At 44.5% G+C, this 22,001-nt stretch overlaps 1 protein-coding gene across 1 annotated transcript in view; it reads left to right on the top strand.

The window, feature by feature from the left end:
• The window catches only part of rfx2 (regulatory factor X, 2 (influences HLA class II expression)), a 69,055-nt gene that overhangs the window by 26,954 nt on the left and 20,100 nt on the right, over positions 1–22,001 (top strand). The window contains exons 3-10 of the mRNA XM_039002465.1: positions 8,679–8,768; positions 9,430–9,512; positions 10,067–10,334; positions 11,588–11,662; positions 14,228–14,409; positions 14,562–14,681; positions 15,023–15,144; positions 17,044–17,162. Coding sequence (XP_038858393.1) covers positions 8,679–8,768; positions 9,430–9,512; positions 10,067–10,334; positions 11,588–11,662; positions 14,228–14,409; positions 14,562–14,681; positions 15,023–15,144; positions 17,044–17,162 — 1,059 coding nt within the window. The remainder of the gene's footprint in view (positions 1–8,678; positions 8,769–9,429; positions 9,513–10,066; positions 10,335–11,587; positions 11,663–14,227; positions 14,410–14,561; positions 14,682–15,022; positions 15,145–17,043; positions 17,163–22,001) is intronic.

Raw genomic sequence — 22,001 nt, 5'->3', positions numbered from 1 at the left:
CACCTTCTGGAACAGCGGGGACTGTGAAGAGACAGACACGCTTACACATAAGACGCACTCTACACACACGTACACATGGATTTTGTATTGTAGAGTAGTGGCCTGAGGGAACACACTTAATGTGTTGTGAAAAATGTTATGAAATGTCATGTAATGTAGTATTTTAAATTGTATAGAACTGCCTTAATGTTGCTGGACCCCAGGAAGAGTGCAGCAGCTAATGGGGATCCTTAATAAATAAATATACAAAACCAGGCTGTACTCTCTCACATGCAGCACAGTGGGTCTCTCTCACTCAACCATAACTCTACCTCACAGTACTAGGGCTGTGATGGTCATGACATCATTTTGTCAGCTGGTTATTGTCATCCGGTTATTGACCGTTAATTAACATTTAACATATCCACGCCTCCACACATACGAGCCGCTGATGCATACCTTTGGAACTTCTACATTTAAAACATTTAATTTAATATACACATCACAATAAATCCATTATTTATTTTAGTCAGGTCTAAAGGAAAATTATGATATGAATAAAGTGTATTTCAGAAGAACAGAATGAGGTGGCCTTCTGTAGGCCTATTATCTGGCTATGCTCCATGCCATAGGCTGTAGGCTTACTCATTTAGTTGACAAGATATGCTTATAAATTCGTGACATAAGTTTATAGTAAGAAGAATATAATTGAACTTAATTGATATTTTTGGTGGTTATAAGTGATTGTTGAGCTACAAGATAACATTTTGAAAGTAGTCCTGCATGCTAGATTTAGTTATTTGGCAACTTTAGTTGTGAATGATATAAACCTTAGAATGTTTTAGAAATCAAACGTATATGGGCTGTGCGTTATGACTGTAGGCTATTGATGATTTGAGAAAGTAGCAAAAAAAGCTTGCCCTCTGTACCTTGCCTCAGGCTGCACAGCTGTTCTCTCATCAAGTGATCATATTTTCACCCATCAGACAATTTTCAATTTAATCTTGTCTTTACTAATATGTAAAATTGGTTTAGATTTAGAATGGCCCATTATCAAATAAAAGGAACAGGGGCAGGGGAAAAATGCATGTCATCTATATGCAATCGAATGGCGCCGAAGAACATGGCTGACGTTTTACAATCTCCCAACCGATTGTGAAATTGTGTAACTTTTTGTGTACATAATGTTGCTGCTACAGTCTCTCTGCTACCGTCTCTCCAAAAAGATCTTCTGGACATCAGAAAAGAGATTACTCACCGCGGACTGGAAGAAACTTTTTCCTTTAATGAGTCCGACGAGAAGGATATCCTGCTTTAACTGGAACAGGCACAGATCCATGCCGTTTGCGTGAAGAAGACGCTGGGAAAGGGGACGCAGATCGGGAATCCTTCTGAGAAGCCAGAGGCAAGCGAGTAAACTACCAATGGCTTTGATTCTCGTTGCTAACATGCAATCGTTAGAAAATAAAATTGATGACCTATTATTAAGATGATCCTACCAACGGGACATAAAATGTTACAGTTTCATGTTTCACCGAGACGTGGCTGAAGGAAGAAACGGATAATATAGAGCTGGTGGTATTTTCCATGCACCGGCAGAACAGAGACGCTACCTCTGGTAAGACGAGGGGTGGGGGTGTGCCTTTTTGTCAATAACAGCTAGTGCGCGATGTCTAATTAAAGAAGTCTTGAGGTATTGCTCGCCTGAGGTAGAATACCTTATAAGTTGTCGACCACACTATCTACCGAGAGTTCTCATCTGTATTATTCGTAGCCGTCTATTTACCACCACAAAGCGAAGCTGGCACTAAGACCGCTCTCAACCAACTCTGTAAGGCCATAAGCAAAGAAGAAAATGCTCACCTAGAAGCGGCGCTCCTAGTTGCCGGGGACTTTAATGCAGGCAAACTTAAATCAGTTTTACCAAATTTTTACCAGCAAGTAACATGTGCAACCAGGGGGGGGGAAATCCTAGACCACCTTTACTCCACACGCAGCGATGCATATAATGCTCTCCCCCGCCCTCCATTTGGCAAATCTGACCACAATTCTATCCTCCTGATTCCTGCTTACAAGCAAAAACTAAAGAAGTACCAGTGACTCGCTCAATACAGAAGTGGTCAGATGCCGCGGATGCTACACTACAGGACAGTTTTGCTTGCACAGACTGGAATATGTTCCGGGATACATCCAATGACATTGAGGAATACACCACCTGTCATCGGCTTCATCAAAAAGTGCATCGACGACGTCGTCCCCCACAGTGACTGTATGTACATATCCCAACCAGAAGCCATGGATTACAGGCAACATCCACATCGAGCTAAAGGCTAGAGCTGCCGCTTTCAAGGAGCGGAAGACTCATCTGGACGCTAATAAGAAATCCCGCTATTCCCTCGGACGAACCATCAAACAAGCAAAGCGTCAATACAGGATTAAGATCGAATCCTACTACACCGGCTCTGACACTCGTCGGATGTGGCAGGGCGTGAAAACTATTACGGACTACAAAGGAAAACCCAGACGCGAGCTGCCCAGGGACTCGACCCTACCAGACGAGCTAAATGCCTTTTTTATGCTCGCTTCGAGGCAAGCAACACTGAAGCATGCACGAGAGCACCAGCTGTTATGGATGACTGTGTGATAAAGCTCTCGGTAGCCGATGTGAACAAAACCTTTAAACAGGTCAACATTCACAAAGCCACTGGGCCAGACGGATTACCAGGATGCGTACTCAAAGCCTGCGCGGACCAACTGTCAAGTGTCTTCACTGACATTTTCAACCTCTCCCTGGCTGAGTCTGTAATACCGACATGTTTCATGCAGACCACCATAGTCCCTGTGCCCAAGGAAGCGAAGGTAACCTGCCTATATGATTACCGCCCCGTGGCACTCACGTCAGTAGCCATTAAGTGCTTTGAAAGGCTGGTCATGGCTCACATCAGCAGCATCCTCCCGGACACCCCAGACCCACTCCAATTTGCATACCGCCCCAACAGATCCACAGATGACGCAATCTTAATCGCACTCCACACTGCCCTTTCCCACCTGGACAAAAGGAACACCTATGTGAGAATGCTGTTCATCGACTACAGCTCAGCGTTCAACACCATAGTGCCCACGAAGCTCATCACTAAGCTAAGGACTCTGGGACTAAACACCTCCCTCTGCAACTGGATCCTGGACTTCCTGACGGGCCGCCCCCAGGTGGTAAGGGTAGGCAACAACACGTCTGCCACGCTGATCCTTAAAACTGGGGCCCCTCAGGGGTGTGTACTTAGTCCCCTACTGTATTCCCTGTTCACCCACGACTGCGTGGCCTAACACGACTCCAACACCATCAAGTTTGCTGATGACACAACAGTGATAGGCCTGATCACCGACAATGATGAGACGGCCTATAGGGAGGTGGTCAGAGACCTGGCAGTGTGGTGCCAGGACAACAACCTCTCCCTCAATTTGAGCAGGACAAAGGAGCTGATCGTGGACTACAGGAAAAGGTGGGCCGAACAGGCCCCCATTAACATCGACGGGGCTGTAGTGGAGCAGGTTGAAAGCTTCATGTTCCTTGGCGTCCACATCACCAACGAACTATCATGGTCCAAACACACCAAGACAGTCGTGAAGAGGGCACGACAAAACCTCCCCCCCCCCCCCCCCCCCCCCCCCCCCCCCCCCCCCCAGGAGACTGAAAAGATTTTGCATGGGCCCCCTCATCCGCAAAAGGTTCTACAGCTGCACCATCGAGAGCATCCTGACCGGTTGCATCACCGCCTGGTATGGCAACTGTTCGGCATCTGACCGTAGGGCGCTACAGAGTGTAGTGCCAACGGCCCAGTATATCACTGGGGCCAAGCTTCATGCCATCCAGGACCTATATAATAGGCGGTGTCAGAGGAAATCCCATAAAATTCAGACCCCAGTCACCCATGTTATAGACTTTTCTCTGCTACCGCACGGCAAGTGGTACCGGAGCGCCAAGTCTAGGACCAAAAGGCTCCTCAACAGCTTCTACCCCCAAGCCATTAGACTGCTGAACAATTCATAAAAATCGGACAATTTACATTGACCCCCCCCCCTTGTACACTGCTGCTACTCGCTGTTTGTTACCTATGCATAGTCACTTTGCCTCCACCTACATGTACAGATTACCTCAACTAGGCTGTACCCCTGCACACTGACTCGGTACCGGTGCCCCCTGTATATAGCCTCGTTATTCTTATTGTGTTACTACTTTTTATTTTAGCCTACTTGGTAAATGGTTTCTTCTTGAACCGCACTGTTGGTTAAGGGCTTGTAAGTAAGCATTTTCACGGTAAAGTCGACACTTGTTGTATTCGGCGCATGTGACAAATTAAGTTTGATTTGAATAGCGACTGGAGGCCGCGTGCTTTCCCACCGGTCTATTTTCTTTGGGATACTTCGGGTTTAAAGCAGAGCATGTGCTTAATATGTGCAGCTAGGACTTGGCGGTGTACTGTATTTTACGATATGCCGGTGTTGATGTAGAGACCTTTTGGGGTTTTTACTTTACCTACTATAACGGTATTTAAATGTGATACGCCGTGTGTAACGTCCGTTTTTATAGTTCGCTACTTGAGTCTTCTCTATCTCTATGCCGCTTTCCACACAGACCTAGCCCCGTCACTCAAGGAGCGCATTTGTTGTTACTCGAGCACTAGACACTTGTGTTCAGTCTGCATGCTGAATGTAGCACATGCAACAATTTTGATGACAAGGATGCTGTTTTAACTTTGCTTCTTAATATAAATCCACTAGCGTTCTATAATTGCAATATTAGTTTATTTCTTACATCTGCAAACAGCTAATTTGTATTTTATTAGCAAGTTTGTCCTAAATCTTGTTAGCTGAAAATCACTAATGCTAATCGGTAGCTAGCTAATAAATGTACTGAGTCAGAGCAAACGTAATTAGCTATACAGCCTGATAATACCAGTGATGGTGTAGACCTAAATCAGCATGTTTGTGAAACAGTGTCTTCTAAATAAAAGAAGAATACGTGAAGCAAGAATGTTAGCTACATTAAGTAGCTGAGAGAACATTTAATGTAGCTAAATATTATAGGGTGCCCTAGGAAACGCTTAAGTGATAATGCCCTCGATGCTGGTGTTTGGAGGATATATTGGCACGGGTTTCTTAGTCCCGGGTTACCAACATATTCAAATAATGATTTTTTCATTAATGTTAATTTGATGAATTTATTCATACTATTTAATCCTTCCACAAGATATAGTCCTGACACACATCTAGGGCTGCTACCCAAGCCGGCTGGTTGTTCGGTTGCCAGAGACGCAACCCAGTTGTTCAGTCTTTTTGTTCTGTATCAATGGACTCAACCCAGTTGTTCGTTCGAAATGTTCCATTGCCATATTGGCTGGCAACATTCTTATCCCTTGCTTGCTAGCTAGCCAACTACAGCTAACTTACAGTAACGTCAAACAGTGCAGCCAGAATAACAACAGTAGCTGCATTTGCATTTGTTTAAGCTGTTTTCTCGTCACATGTATTTGGATACATCCATAGCAATGAGCTAATGAGGCACTATTTCGCTTGGCATAGAAAATGTGCTCTCTCGTCAGGACAGTGTTCAGAGGAGCTAGCCAACAACACAGCTAACATAATCACTTCAAACTGAAACTAAAAAGACTGCAAACTAGCTGCACTTTGTTTCGTTTTACCTTTTTTCCCCCAATTTATATTTCTTTGTATATATTCATAAAAATTCTGCCAGCTGATACATGATTTCGACTGATTGAGAAGCGCTGCCTGCTTGTCTCGTCCAGATCTTGACACGTTCATTACTATGGGACAGCTGGAGATTGAATTTGAATATTGAAACAATGTTGCTGCAAGGTTTTTACAAATCTCTGTTGTTGAAAACTAAATGTTACTCTAAAAGAAATGTGAGATAATGTCTAGATTTTTATAGTGGAGATCACGTTTATAAAGTGCCTGGCTGGGCTGATGAGACAGTGGATTGCACACTCAGATGGAACAGAGTAAATTGGCATTTTACATCATATATTTAGCCTGTGGTAACTTGCGGAATAGACACCGGCTGGAATGCGGGTTTAACCAATCCGCATTAGAACCACCTGTTTGTATAATTGTCAACGTCCTACCCAGTAACAATAACTCCTCCCTGGAATTTTCATTTGTCAAGTCAAACACTGTATTTAAGTGCCCGCTATTATATTCTAACTATGGAATTTGAATGATCATTCTATTTCCATGATTCCAACAGTTCACCCAAGTGTTTTGCTCTAAATCGCAAGTCAAATTGAAATTACAACATTTGCTTAAAAATAAGGCCTTGATTGTTTGCCCATATTGTGCAGCCCTACTTGGCAGTGTGGACATTCTCAAATGAGTGCAGGTAATGCAGCAATTGCTGAAAGTGCTTTTTAATAAAAATAAAAAAAATTAACAGTTCAATTGACCAGTTCAAAACAATCAGAATGGAGACAGAGCCATTGAAATCACTTAAAATGTATGTGTTGCCACCTTACGGCCACCCCGTCATACCGTCCAATTTTTTTAAAATATCGTGATAGGATATTTTGGCCCTATCGCCCAGTCCTATGAGCAGCTGAGAAATAAATATAACACTTATTTCACTCCACACATCAACCATTGTTTGAGGAGCATGCCCTCTCTGCCCGACATGATATTCCGCCTAAACTCTGTATGCCATGGCCTCCAACCTTGTTCCTGCAACTACCCAGTGCTGAATTTGGGAAACCAAGTGGAATCTGTTTGTGCACATCGATAGTATCATGTTTTCAAACCAAACATATTTCACTAAACTGCTGACAGCCCGTCTGTACGCTTGAGAAAGGAATAAAGGAGAGAGCATAGGAGATGGAAACGCATGGTGGTGAGATTCTGTAGCTAAAGGTAATGTGTTGCCCAATTAATGATGAAAATATACAACATTCCCTGTTACTAAGCTATTCAAAATCAAATTCACAATCAATGAACCAACAGCATCATCTAGGGCTATATTATGTTCTCTTCGAGACTCATGGATTGACATTTTGGAGCGTAGCGTAAGGTAACCAGTCCATCCAATATATATAATAAAGTCCACACTCAAAGACGATTACTCCCCAAAAAAATGAATGTTCGAGTATAGGCCAGACCAATTATGTACCAAAGACATCTTAATTTTTGTTTTAGTTTTTTTTTGCAATGAGTAATATGCGTTAGGCTATGTATTGTATAATGGCACAATAATAATTTGAACTCTGCTCTAATATGCGAATGAGAGTTTTGAATTAATCATCACCTTAGATAGTGCTGTACATTTCGTTGTGTTAGGCTTTCAAACAACATCCAGAACTACCATGTTTTACACTCAGTTTCAACCTGCTGTTGAACTTCTTTCTTCAAATTGATCATCACAGTTATGTGAGTTTGATAGGCCTAAGTGTGTAAGTATGATAGACCTCCTGTTTTGATAAGTGTTTGATGTGATTTTAGAATGCATTTGCATTGATGTCAGAGTGGTTAGAGGAACAATAGAGCCCTGAGTACCAGGCCATTAGGACCTGTTGGTTGTTACTGAGTTGGGTACTACCAAAGCATGTCCGGAGTGCAAAAATTTATATTACCATGACTCAACGGTCACGTGGAATTTTACTGCGGTCATGACTAACAGTCACCACAACAGCCCTACACAGTGCTCTACATCACAGCATCCCACCTCACTCCCAACACACAATATTCTCTCCAGGGGAACCAAGCCACTCACGCCATGCACTGGGGAAGAGCAGCAGAATGTTAAAAGGGAATTCTCAACAACCCTGTTGATTTTATGAATCATTTATACCAGATGTATTATACTGCAGAGCAATCCTTTAATGTGAATTTATTTCCAGTCTACAGTACATTAAGAACCCCAAAAATATGTCAACAAGCATTTGCCTAGATGTGGCTGACGGCATCATGAATCATTTGATATCATGTTGTCGTGTGTGATCAGATCTGGCTAGGCAGGAGTTTCTCATTAGTACAATTAGGACCTATAACCTTGTATTGCCACAGCTGTTCAAAGTTCTGGGAAAAGGACATGGGTTGACGAGAGAATCCATAGAAACCAAGCAGTAAATATCCGTATGTTAATATTTTTGGATAGTGTATAATATGTGCCTTGACAGCTGGCTGTGCTTGAGAGAAGCCAGTGCTGAACTATAGGCCTATACTACACCGCAGTCTACCTCAACATTTTTTTTTCCCTATAAGAGGAAATGTCAATTTATTTTTTGTTGTCATGAACACACATCTCCATCAACACTACCCTGAAGAGGGATACCAGGAGTGGTCTTCTGCAACCGCCAAAGAAAAACGTCCCAAACAAACATTGTGGTCTCCTGTAATTAGTGAAAGACTAGAATGGACTTGCACAAAAATATGTTGACTGTAAGGCTGCATTGCTGCTGGATAGGAAAGCATAGTCTTTCCCACCAGCATTCACTTCATAGTTGTCTTAAGAAGAAAGGTTTTGCACACGCCACAGTGTACATATAATAAGGAAGGATATTCTACCAAAAGTCATGTCAAAAATTCAGTCAAGTTCCATGTTTCGTTTGTGGTTATCTGGTACTCTTTCCATAGTGTGTGTTTTGCGTGTGCATCTTATGTGCTTACCAATAATGGTGCGTGTCCTCTCCCCCCAGAGGGTGCTGGTTCAGGCCACAGGCTCAGCCCAGAAAGGAGCGCAGGTGCAGCAGCTGTCAGTCCCCCGGGTGCAACAGGTCCCTCAGCAGGTACACACCGTCTCCTCACCACCCCTCCTTCCTTCTCTCCAGCCCCCAGGACACTCAATCAGTCGGGCTTTATCCACACGCACAGCATGGCTCCACCACAGTAGCATCAGACATATTGATACCAATCACATTCTCCACTGTATTGTAAGCGTTGTTGCTTTTGAATGGTATTGGTTTCTAACTGATATAATGGCTGTTAGATCTCAATCAGGTGTGCTTCAAGTGCTCAGCAGGGATTTTCTTTTTTCTCAGCATGACACTTTAGTCCCACTGCCACCTACTGACAGCACTGTGGTAATATATTTTTTTACATTTGTATTTTATTTAACTAGGCGAGTCAGTTAAGAACAAATTCTTATTTACAATGATGGCCTAGGAACAGTGGGTTAACTGCTTTGTTCAGGGGCAGAACGACAGATGTTTACCTTGTTAGCTCGGGGATTTGATCTAGCAATCTTTCGGTTACTGGCCCAATGCTCTAACCACTAGGCTACCTGCTGCCCAAATCAATATTATGATTACGGAAGACATGAGTTACTCTATTTTGATTACTAACAAGCATAGATGTTTTATCTCATTTCAAGGAATGAAAAATAGCCTAGAAGTGGATACTCCCTCTTGATGACAATAATGCTCAATGGTTGTGTTTATCTCGCCATAGGTCCAGCAGATCCATCATGTCTACCCCTCCCAGGTTCAATATGTGGGAGAGGGGGGAGAAGCAGTTTACACTAATGGAACCATGTAAGTACTGCAGTGCTCTTCATTTAAGGCAATGGAATATGTTCCAGCGGGCTTTAAAATACTTCTAAATAGAATACCATGAAAAGATGCACTATGTAGAAATCGCTCTGCCATTTCCTGGTTGCAAAAACTGAAAATAAGCAAACTATTAGAATTTATGTGACAAAACAAGCAAGTATAGTGTAGAGAATCATTGTACCATCTAAACCACTGATATATTTTCCATAACCAAAAATATTGTATTTTCAGCTGTTAGAAGCTGGTGTACAAAACTGAAAGTAAGCGCAAAAACAAAACCGATCTACTGCTTCTTAGACTTGCTTTCGAAGAGAATGACCGATCTATAACACATATTTCTATTTAAATTTGGTCGTGTCACCCCAAAAATGTCATACTGCTGCTTTTAAAGCTAATTGAACCCCTAACGTGAGATTGTAGATGTGTAGTATTATAATTAAAAACACAAACTAAGTGAATGTAATGTTATGGGATTGCTGTTTCATTCTGTATAAATCTGAGGTCATACCTTTAACTTATGGCACCTCTCTCTCCAGCCGGACAGCCTACTCCTATAACCCTGAGGCCCAGCTGTATGGCCAGGGCAGTGGAGGAGCCTATTTTGACTCTCAGGGCGGGGGTTCCCAGGTCACGACGGTGGTCTCCTCCGCCAGCGGTGTGCCGCCCCACGGCATGGTGGGCATCGCCATGGATGTGGGCGGCAGTCAGATCATCTCAGGTGGCAGCACCTACCTGATCCACGGCGGGGGCATGGAGGGAGGCCGCCACCACGCCTCACACTCCTCCCGCTCCTCCTCCGCTATGGTGAGCACCTTGGATGAGTTACATATACTCTGTGTCCTTGTTGGGATTTATGGATTTAGTAGGAAGAATTACGTTTCCAGTCCAGTAGGTATCTCCGTGAAATGATTGTGATGTGACTATGTAAGTCCATCAAACCATATGGAATTGAAGAGGCACCAACACCTTTAGAAATGAATGCCATGTCTGAGAGTCAGTTATTCCAACTCATCCCAAACATGAGGGATGGTTTATGGTTTCCATTACTAAACAGCTTTTTAAGCCGTGCATGGATTGAAGTGTTCTCTGAAGTGTGTATAAGTCATTAGTTACACCAACAAACAAATTGCCCTGCTGTAGCAGACACATTCCCTGCTGTGCGCTGCTGTGCCTGTGACGCACGCTGGTGTGACTATCCTCACCACTGCCTGCCTGGCCTATCTGCTGAGCCTCAGGGAAACCTGAGTATGGGGTGGGCCTCAGCCTTCCCAGTGCCCCATGGCGTTACGGGAGAAGCGGGACAGGGGAAGCAGGGTGCAGGCTGGTTTAAGTAATTTGGCTATACTTTGTTTTAGAGTTTTTCACAGGCACTTGAGCGCCCTGCAAAACAAAGCAACCCCTGGGCCTCATTTGGCCAACAGCCCTTAGAAGACTTTGGAAGGATGCCTGCTTTTTTTTCTTCTCAGGTTTTGTCATCTGCTATGCCTGCTAGTTTAACTCCTTTCTATTTTCTCTAGTCCATGATACCGCAGGAAAAAAGTCTAAATGATCTGGTCAATTGATTGAAATGGTTCCTTTGGGATAACAAATGGAAAGAAAAGATGGGGGATGATATGGAAATACATTGCTCCTGTTGGAGGTTTTTCTATTAGGACTGTATTTGTGTTCTAAATGGATTGCAACAGTGACTGTTACATATAACTTCTCAAGTTTTGCATTGTGTGGTGATTTTCATTGGGTGTTGGGTGGAATTTGTCGACTCATTGTCATTGCGCATGGTGTGACCCTGTTTGCAGAGACTATTTGCATACATTAGTGTCAGACAAGGAGGGCCTTCAATCAGCAGCTTAACCCCTTGAGTCCCTCTCATTTGCATGCTTTTTCAGCCAATAATGAATTTGGCTGCAACATTGACTGAGGGTAATGGAAATGCAGAGATCTGGCTGCTGCTAACCTTCTTATTTCCTTTCTGTTTTGTGTTTTTGTTTTCCCCCTTTCGTTTTCCTCCTTTTTTCTACATCCTGTTTCATTTTTTGCATGCTCATTTTTTTCTTTAGCTTGAAATGGCGATTGAAAACCTCCAAAAGTCGGAAGGGATTGCAACTCACAAAAGCAGCCTGCTCAACAGCCATGTAAGTCAATCAGGAACTTTCTTTGAAAAGGACTAGAAAGGCCTGCCTTTGTCTCCCTGGCTCTACCTTTACCACTTCACTGTGATTTCTGCTGAAGGAAACATACTGACAGACTACTGCTAGCCTTAGTGTGCTGTGACCCAAAACACTGCATTGTCTGACCAGATACTTTCCTTGCATCTGCTGCCACTTGTTTCTCAACAAGTTATTGATTGGGGGACTTGCTGCTGGCTGAGCTTGCCTTGTCCTTGTCTTCAAATCAAATTTTATTTGTCACATACACATGGTTAGCAGATGTTAATGCAAGTGTAGCGAAATGCTTGTGCTTCTAGTTCCGACAATGCAGTAATAACCAACGAGTAATCTAACCTAAGAATTCCACAACTACTACCTTATACACACAAGTGTAAAGGGATAAAGAATATGTACTTAAAGATATATGAATGAGTAATGGTACAGAACGGCATAGGCAAGATGCAGTAGATGGTATCGAGTACAGTATATACATATGAGATGCGTAATGTAGGGTATGTAAACGTTATATTAAGTGGCATTGTTTAAAGTGGCTAGTGATACATTTTTGATCAATTTCCATTATTAAAGTGGGCTGGAGTTGAGTCAGTATGTTGGCAGCAGCCACTCAATGTTAGTGGTGGCTGTTTAACAGTCTGATGGCCTTGAGATAGAAGCTGTTTTTCAGTCTCTCGGTCCCTGCTTTGATGCACCTGTACTGACCTTGCCTTCTGGATGATAGCGGGGTGAACAGGCAGTGGCTCGGGTGGTTGTTGTCCTTGATGATCTTTATGGCCTTCCTGTGACATCGGGTGGTGTAGGTGTCCTGGAGGGCAGGTAGTTTGCCCCCAGTGATGCGTTGTGCAGACCTCACTACCCTCTGGAGAGCCTTACGGTTGTGGGTGGAGCAGTTGCCGTACCAGGCGGTGATACAGCCCGACAGGATGCTCTCGATTGTGCATCTGTAAAAGTTTGTGAGTGCTTTTGGTGACACGCCGAATTTCTTCAGCCTCCTGAGGTTGAAGAGGCGCTGCTGCGCCTTCTTCACAACGGTGTCTGTGTGGGTGGACCAATTCAGTTTGTCCGTGATGTGTACACCGAGGAACTTAAAACTTACTACCCTCTCCACTACTGTCCCGTCGATGTGGATAGGGTGGTGCTCCCTCTGCTGTTTCCTGAAGTCCACAATCATCTCCTTTGTTTTGTTGACGTTGAGTTTGAGGTCTTGACAGAAGCTACGCGTGTATTTAACCTGTTGCGTTTTCCCCATCCTCCACATGGTGACAGCTACGTGATTGTTATAGCCACATAACGCCATGCACCCTTTTCTACTGTCAGGGAAGCACACATTCACATGCGAATCAAGACCCGCTCATTATTTGTCAACAATTACATGTTGTATAATGTGAGCCGGTGTGTTGGTCACATCTCCATAATTACAGTGTGATATGGTAATAGAAGCAGTACTACTTGACTCTCTACTTTATTATGCCACCAGCGCTGTCATTCAAACCAGCTAGTTCATTAGATGTTAGGGGGTTATTCTCCATTCCGGCTCTTAACCCTCGGTCACCTCTAGAATCTTTATTATCAAGCAGCTCCACCTGACAGTCATATTGTTGTCATCAACTCCACACTGTGTCTGTCACACTGTCTGGCCACCCTGTAAATTGAGATAACTATCCAAATGTTTATATTTCAACTGCCAATCATCTTATTTTTACCTAGCCTAGTCTCCACCATCCACACAGACAGGTAAATAATCGTGTCCACCCTGTTGTGGAATAGGGGACCACAGAGTTCTATATTTCTCTAGTGGACAGGTATAATACGAATGAGCAATTATCACATCAAATATACTAATTCACTCCCTCTGACAGTTTTAACACGAAATAAAAATGATCTTTTGTTTAAACTCACTAATCAGGTGGTTGGAGTGTGTGTGTACTCGTGTGTGTGTGTGTACTCGTGTGTGTGTGTGTGTGTGTGTGTGTACCTGCAATTATCACATCAAATATACTAATTCACTCCCTTTGACAGTTAACACAAAATCTAAATTCTCTCTCCTTTAAACTCACTAAACAGGTGGTTTGTGTGCGCGCGTGTACCTCTGTGTGTGTGCGCGCGTGTACCTCTGTGTGTGTGCGCGCGTGTACCTCTGTGTGTGTGCGCGCGTGTACCTCTGTGTGTGTGTGCGTACCTGTGTGTGCGCGTGTACCTGTGTGCCTGTGCGCGCGGGGGGGTGTGCACCTGTGTGTGTGCACGCCTGTGTGGTTGCGTGTGTGTGTGCCTGCTATACCTCAAATATACAAATTCACTCCCTTTGACAGTTTTAACACAATCTAAATTCTCTCTCCTTTAAACTCACTAAACAGGTAGTTGGCGTGTGCGTGTACCTAGGGGGGAAAAGGAGTGGTTTTGGGTGGTTAATCTCGGTAACCGGGTTCTAGCCTTTCAACCCTAGGATGGAGGTGTACTGTAAGGATCAGAGTGCAGCAGACAGGGTCCAGTAGGTGTGACTGACTGTGTGTTTCTGTGCTGTGTGTGTTTTAGCTGCAGTGGCTGCTGGATAACTATGAGACAGCAGAGGGGGTGAGCCTGCCCCGAAGCTCCCTCTACAACCACTACCTGCGCCACTGTCAGGAGCAGAAACTGGACCCGGTCAACGCTGCCTCCTTTGGGAAACTCATCCGCTCCGTCTTCATGGGCCTCAGGACCCGCCGCCTCGGCACAAGGTAAGACCGTGAGGGTGATGAAGAGCAGGGTAGTGTTAATGATGGATTGGATTGATTGATGTGGTGATGGTGAGTATTTATTCTGATGATAAGACTTACAAAGCTGAATACAATATTTGCTTATTAACCCCTAATGTTCCTGTTTGTTCCAGGGGCAACTCCAAATACCACTACTATGGCATTAGACTGAAGCCAGACTCCCCACTCAACAGACTGCAAGAGGACTCTCAGTACATGGCCATGAGACAGCAGCCTGTGCACCAGAAACAAAGGTGAGCCCTACCTCTCACATCCTCCTCTACTCTAGTTTTCTTTAATCTATACTGTCAGCTCAAGTTCATTTGTGTTATTCTTTTTTAAAGAATTGACCTCATGTCCTCTGCCCAAAAACCCTTTTAGTGGACTTTATAATGCTATGCTTCTCTGCAGCAGAGTGAAATGGTGCGCTCACCCTTATTTCAGATACATGGTTTATTTAACCTCTCACACCTGCCTTTATTCTCCACCCTCTCCTCGCCACTGCTCTTTTGTGCTTCCTCTCCTTTCCCAGTCATCCTTTAGTTCTTCCCAGCCCCACCCAACATAGCTGTGCTGCCCTCTCCCCTCTACGCAGGTTCAAGCCCCTCCAGAAGGTGGATGGCATGGGGGACAGCCTGTCAGGAGGCTCCCAGCATTCAGCCAGCACCCCAGAGCAGTCTGTGGCAGCCCAGAGCCAGCACCACCAGCAGTACATTGGTAAGGATCGCCGCTAGCCACACTGTAACAGTCAGGCAGCGCATTATGTCCCCTGTACCAAAACAGAGCTCACATTAATGCCATAGTTTGTGAATAAAGGATATACAGTGGGGCAAAAAAGTATTTAGTCAGCCACCAATTGTGCAAGTTCTCCCACTTAAAAAGATGAGAGAGGCCTGTAATTTTCATCATAGGTACACTTCAACTATGACAGACAAAATGAGGGAAAAAAATCCAGAAAATCACATTGTAGGATTTTTAATCAATTTATTCGCAAATTATGGTGGAAAATAAGTATTTGGTCACCTACAAACAAGCAAGATTTCTGGCTCTCACAGACCTGTAACTTCTTCTTTATTAAGAGGCTCCTCTGTCCTCCACTCGTTACCTGTATTAATGGCACCTGTTTGAACTTGTTATCAGTATAAAAGACACCTGTCCACAACCTCAAACAGTCACACTCCAAACTCCACTATGGCCAAGACCAAAGAGCTGTCAAAGGACACCAGAAACAAAATTGTAGACCTGCACCAGGCTGGGAAGACTGAATCTGCAATAGGTAAGCAGCTTGGTTTGAAGAAATCAACTGTGGGAGCAATTATTAGGAAATGGAAGACATACAAGACCACTGATAATCTCCCTCGATCTGGGGCTCCACGCAAGATCTTACCCCGTGGGGTCAAAATGATCACAAGAACGGGGAGCAAAAATCCCAGAACCACACGGGGGGACCTAGTGAATGACCTGCAGAGAGCTGGGACCAAAGTAACAAAGCCTACCATCAGTAACACACTACTCCGTCCAGGGACTCAAATCCTGCAGTGCCAGACGTGTCCCCCTGCTTAAGCCAGTACATGTCCAGGCCCGTCTGAAGTTTGCTAGAGAGCATTTGGATGATCCAGAAGAAGATTGGGAGAATGTCATATGGTCAGATGAAACCAAAATAGAACTTTTTGGTAAAAACTCAACTCGTTGTGTTTGGAGGACAAAGAATGCTGAGTTGCATCCAAAGAACACCATACCTACTGTGAAGCATGGGGGTGGAAACATCATGCTTTGGGGCTGTTTTTCTGCAAAGGGACCAGGACGACTGATCCGTGTAAAGGAAAGAATGAATGGGGCCATGTATCGTGAGATTTTGAGTGAAAACCTCCTTCCATCAGCAAGGGCATTGAAGATGAAACGTGGCTGGGTCTTTCAGCATGACAATGATCCCAAACACACCGCCCGGGCAACGAAGGAGTGGCTTCGTAAGAAGCATTTCAAGGTCCTGGAGTGGCCTAGCCAGTCTCCAGATCTCAACCCCATAGAAAATCTTTGGAGGGAGTTGAAAGTCCGTGTTGCCCAGCAACAGCCCCAAAACATCACTGCTCTAGAGGAGATCTGCATGGAGGAATGGGCCAAAATACCAGCAACAGTGTGTGAAAACCTTGTGAAGACTTACAGAAAACGTTTGACCTCTGTCATTGCCAACAAAGGGTATATAACAAAGTATTGAGATAAACTTTTGTTATTGACCAAATACTTATTTTCCACCATAATTTGCAAATAAATTCATTAAAAATCCTACAATGTGATTTTCAGGATTTTTTTATCTCATTTTCTGTCATAGTTTAAGTGTACCTATGATGAAAATTACAGGCCTCTCATCTTTTTAAGTGGGAGAACTTGCACAATTGGTGGCTGACTAAATACTTTTTTGCCCCACTGTAACGGTAATGATGATGACAGGCTTTTAGATAGCTTGCATGGTAGCTTAGGGCAAGACTAGCACAGTTTGATCACTGGATGCAAGAATAATGTAGATTAAAAAAATAAATAATAATAATGATCTCGCTTCACAGGATTATTAGACACCACTTTGTTGTTTGGGATTTAACTGTGTCATTGTGTCTGCAGATGTGTCCCATGTCCTGCCCCCGTTCCCCATCCCTGACCTGGGCACCCAGCCCCTCCCCGAACGCATCAACATGAACGACGTGAAGAAGTTGCAGAACCTGTACAGGGACCACTGTGAGGTACGTACACCACAGCGCCAACTAGCTGCAAACTCTGAACTGGTCTGGTCTAGTGCAACCGCCGCTGCCAGAGAGCGAGGCTGCAGCCCTCAACAGGTGTCCTGTCCAATGTTCTTTCTAAGCCGCGCAGCTCCTGGAGCAGTCCAGCGCAGAAGAATTGCCAGCCCATGCAGACACACAATAGATTGGTCTTCACTAAAATGTACACTAGCTTTCCTGATTTGCTGTGGAAATTGGGATTGAATCAACGTAAATTTGGTTTGTTGCATTGAAATATATTTAACTTCATGACTGAGTTGGTGATTTTGTTGTAGGCTGAGGAGCAGCTTTGTTCTCTCTTACGGGTGCAAGTGTTTTTTTCCGTCACCCCTGGTCGGAGAGGAGCCTATAATGCACATTTGAGATCACAGAGCAGCGTGTAGCCGTGTGTGCACATTTGTTGATATTCTTTGAGTTACTAGCCCGGTTATAGCAAATTTTGGTCAGGAATGGGAGAGTTTTTGCTTCCTACAAGAGCACATAACTTGAACATACAGTGCCTTCAGAAAGTATTCACACCCCTTGACTCTTTCCACATTTTGTTGTTTCTGCCTGAATTTAAAATGGATTCAATTGAGATTTTGTGTCACTGGCCTACGCACAATACCCCATAATGCCAAAGTGGAATTATGTTTTTACAAATGTCATTAAAAATGAAAACCTGAAATGCCTTTGGTCAATAAGTATTCAACCTCTTTGTTATGGCAAGGCTAAATAAGTTCAGGAGTAAAAATGTGCTAAACAAGTCACAAGTTGCATTGACTCACTCTGTGTGAAATAATAGTGTTTAACATGACTAGCTGATCTCTGTACCCCACACATACATACAATTATCTATAAGGTCCCTCAGTCGAGCAGTGAATTTCAAACACAGATTCATCCACAAAGACCAGGGAGGTTTTCCAATGCCTCGCAAAGAATTGGCGAAATCCAAGATGGAGTAGCAGTCAGAGGTCTTTGTCTTTGTCCTGTCGTGTCCCTTGTATATATATTTTTCTTCGCATATCTTTTAAAAATATTTTCCTAAACCTCAACTACTAATTACTCTCCTGCAACCTGCCTCACCCAATGTGGCGTGGATCTGTTTTTTTTCTAAAGTATTTCTATTTACTTCGGATCTGGAATCCCTCAACTGAAGCTAGCCAGCTAACTACCTACCAGCTATCAGTCAGCAAACCACTGCTAGCGGTCATCAGCTAACCTTTAGCTCGGAAAGCTCTCGCCAGTTCGTACAACGTGACTCAAACCAGAGCATAACGGACCTATTTTTTTTTTTCTCCATATCCCCGGATTCCTACCGCAAACTCTGAACATTTTCATCTGAATCTTCGCAACTAGCTAATCGCAATCCCGGGTGACTACTCCTGGCTAGCGTTTCCATCCCGGAGCAAGCACCAATTAGCCTGAAGCTAGCCCGGCTACGGCTCCTTGGCTACCACCGAAGCACACTCCCGGGCTACAATATCCGGACCCCTTCGACTGACGGTACGGGGCATGGAACCCCGCCTATCCTCTATGACTGGAATACCGACATAATCTGCCCAAGGATTCCTACAGGCCCCTCAGGCGCGACGTCCGCTGAAGGCCCATTCTGCTAACCGCGGCCTGCTAGCTACCTAGAGCTACTTAGAACCCTACTAATCCACGACTGGTCTATCAACGTCAGCGCACGAAGAGGCAAAAACAGACAACTCCATCGCGACGTCCCCCAAAGGCCCTTCTGCTAACTTGCTAGCCCCGGTCTGCTAACTGCTAACTTGCTAGCCCCGGTCTGCTAACTGCTAGCTTGCTAGCCCCGGTCTGCTAACTGCTAGCTTGCTTGCCCCGGTCTGCTAACTGCTAGTTTGCTTGCCCCGGTCTGCTAGCTTGCTTGCCCCGGTCTGCTAACTGCTAGCTTGCTTTCCCCGGTCTGCTAACTGCTAGCTTGTTAGCACCGGCCTGCTAACTGCTAGCTTGTTAGCACCGGCCTGCTAACTGCTAGCTTGTTAGTACCGGCCTGCTAACTGTCTGAATCGCCGTGTCCCCAGCCAGCCCAACCACTCACTGGACCCATATGTTCATTTGGCTACGCATGCCTCTCTCTAATATCCATATGCCTCGTCCATTACTGTCCAGTTTAGTGATTACTGTCTTATTTCACTGTAGAGCCTCTAGCCCTGCTCATTATGCCTTAACCAACCATGTTGTTCCACCTCCTACATATGCGATGACCTCACCTGGTTTAAACGTCTCTAGAGACTATATCTCTCTCATCATTACTCAATGCCTAGGTTTACCTCCAATGTACTCACATCCTACTTTACCTTTTGTCTGTGCACTATGCCTTGAATCTATGCTATCATTCCCAGAAATCTGCTCCTTTTTCTCTCTGTTCCGAACGTGCTAGACGGCCAGTTCGTATAGCCTTTAGCCGTACCCTTATCCTACTTCTCCTCTGGTGATGTAGAGGTTAATCCAGGTCCTGCAGTGCCTAGCTCCACTCCAACTCCCCAGGTGCTCTCATTTGTTGTCTTCTGTAACCGTAAAAGCCTTGGTTTCATGCATGTTAACATTAGAAGCCTACTCCCTAAATTTGTTTTACTCACTGCTTTAGCACACTCTGCCAACCCGGATGTCTTAGCCATGTCTGAATGCTGGCTTAGGAAAACCACCAAAAACCCTGAAATCTCCATCCCTAACTATAACATTTTCCGCCAAGATAGAACTGCCAAAGGGGGCGGTGTTGCAATCTACTGCAAAGATAGCCTGCAGAGTTCTGTCTTACTATCCAGGTCTGTAACCAAACAATTCGAGCTTCTACTTCTAAAAATTCACCTTTCCAGAAACAAGTCTCACTGTTGCCGATTGCTATAGACCACCCTCTGCCAAATCCGTAAACACGGGCACCCTCATAGATCAAATTGTATTTGTCACATACACATGGTTAGCAGATGTTAATGCGAGTGTAGCGAAATGCTTGTGCTTCTAGTTCCGACAATGCAGTAATAACCAACGAGTAATCTAACCTAACAATTCCACAACTACTACCTTATCCCCTTACAAGTGTAAAGGGATAAAGAATATGTACATAAAGATATATGAATGAGTGATGGTACAGAACGGCATAGGCAAGATGCAGTAGATGGTATCGAGTACAGTATATACATATGAGATGAGTAATGTAGGGTAGATATCCTAACTAACTCGCCCTCCAAATACACCGCTGCTGTTTTCAATCAAGATCTCAGCGATCACTGCCTCATTGCCTGCATCCGTAATGGGTCTGCGACCAAACGACCAACCCTCATCACTGTCAAACGCTCCCTAAAACACTTCTGCGAGCAGGCCTTTCTAATCGACCTGGCCGGGGTATCCTGGAATGACATTGACCTCATCCCGTCAGTAGAGGATGCCTGGTTATTCTTTAAAAGTGCTTTCCTCACCATCTTAAATAAGCATGCCCCGTTCAAAAAATGTAGAACTAGGAATATATATAGTCATTGGTTCACTCCAGACCTGTCTGCTCTTGACCAGCACAAAAACATCCTGTGGCATTCTGCATTCGCATCGAATAGCCCCCGTGATATGCAACTTTTCAGAGAAGTTAGGAACAAATATACACAGGCAATTAGGAAAGCTAAGGCTAGCTTTTTCAAACAGAAATTTGCATCCTGTACTACAAACTCAAAAAAGTTCTGGGACACTGTAAAGTCCATGGAGAATAAGAGCACCTCCTCCCAGCTGCCCACTGCTCAGAGGCTAGGAAACACTGTTACCACTGATACATCCACTATAATTGAGAATTTCAATAAGCATTTCTCTACGGCTTGCTATGCTTTCCACCTGACTACCCCTACCCCGCTCAACTGTCCGGCACCCTCCACAGCAACCCGCCCAAGCCCCCACCATTTCTCCTTCACCCAAATCCAGATAGCTGATGTTCTGAAAGAGCTGCAAAATCTGCCTACGCCTACAAATAAGCCGGGCTAGACAACCTGGACCCTCTCTTTCTAAAATGATCTGCCAGAAATGGTTGCAACCCCTATTACTAGCCTGTTCAACCTCTCTTTCGTATCGTCTGAGATTCCCAAAGATTGGAAAGCTGACGCGGTCATCCCCCTCTTCAAAGTGGGTGACACTAGACCCAAACTGCTACAGACCTATATTTATCCTACCCTGTCTTTCTAAGGTCTTCGAAAGCCAAGTTAACAGATTACTGACCATTTCGAATCCCACCGTACCTTCTCCGCTATGCAGTCTGGTTTCAGAGCTGGTCATGGGTGCAACTCAGCCACGCTCAAGGTCCTAAACGACATCATAACCTCCATCGATAAGAGACATTACTGTGCAGCCGTATTCATTGACCTGGCCAAGGCTTTCGACTCTGTCAATCACCACATTCTTATTGGCAGACTCGACAGCCTTGGTTTCTCAAATGATTGCCTCGCCTGGTTCACCAACTACTCTAGAGTTCAGTGTGTCAAATCGGAGGGCCTGTTGTCCGGACCTCTGGCAGTCTCTATGGGGGTGCCACAGGGTTAAATTCTCGGGCCGACTCTCTTCTCTGTATACATCAATGATGTCGCTCTTGCTGCTGGTGATTCTCTGATCCACCTCTATGCAGACGACACCATTCTGTATACTTCTGGCCCCTCTTTGGACACTGTGTTAACTGACCTCCAGACGAGCTTCAATGCCATACAACTCTCCTTCTGTGGCCTCAACTGCTCTTAAATGCAAGTAAAACTAAATGCATGCTATTCAATCGATCAATGCCCGCCCGTCCAGCATCACTACTCTGGACGGCTCTGACTTAGAATA

The sequence above is a fragment of the Salvelinus namaycush genome, chromosome 10 (assembly GCF_016432855.1).
Source record: "Salvelinus namaycush isolate Seneca chromosome 10, SaNama_1.0, whole genome shotgun sequence".
Lineage (NCBI taxonomy): Eukaryota > Metazoa > Chordata > Actinopteri > Salmoniformes > Salmonidae > Salvelinus > Salvelinus namaycush.
This window is presented reverse-complemented; position numbering and strand designations above follow the sequence as displayed.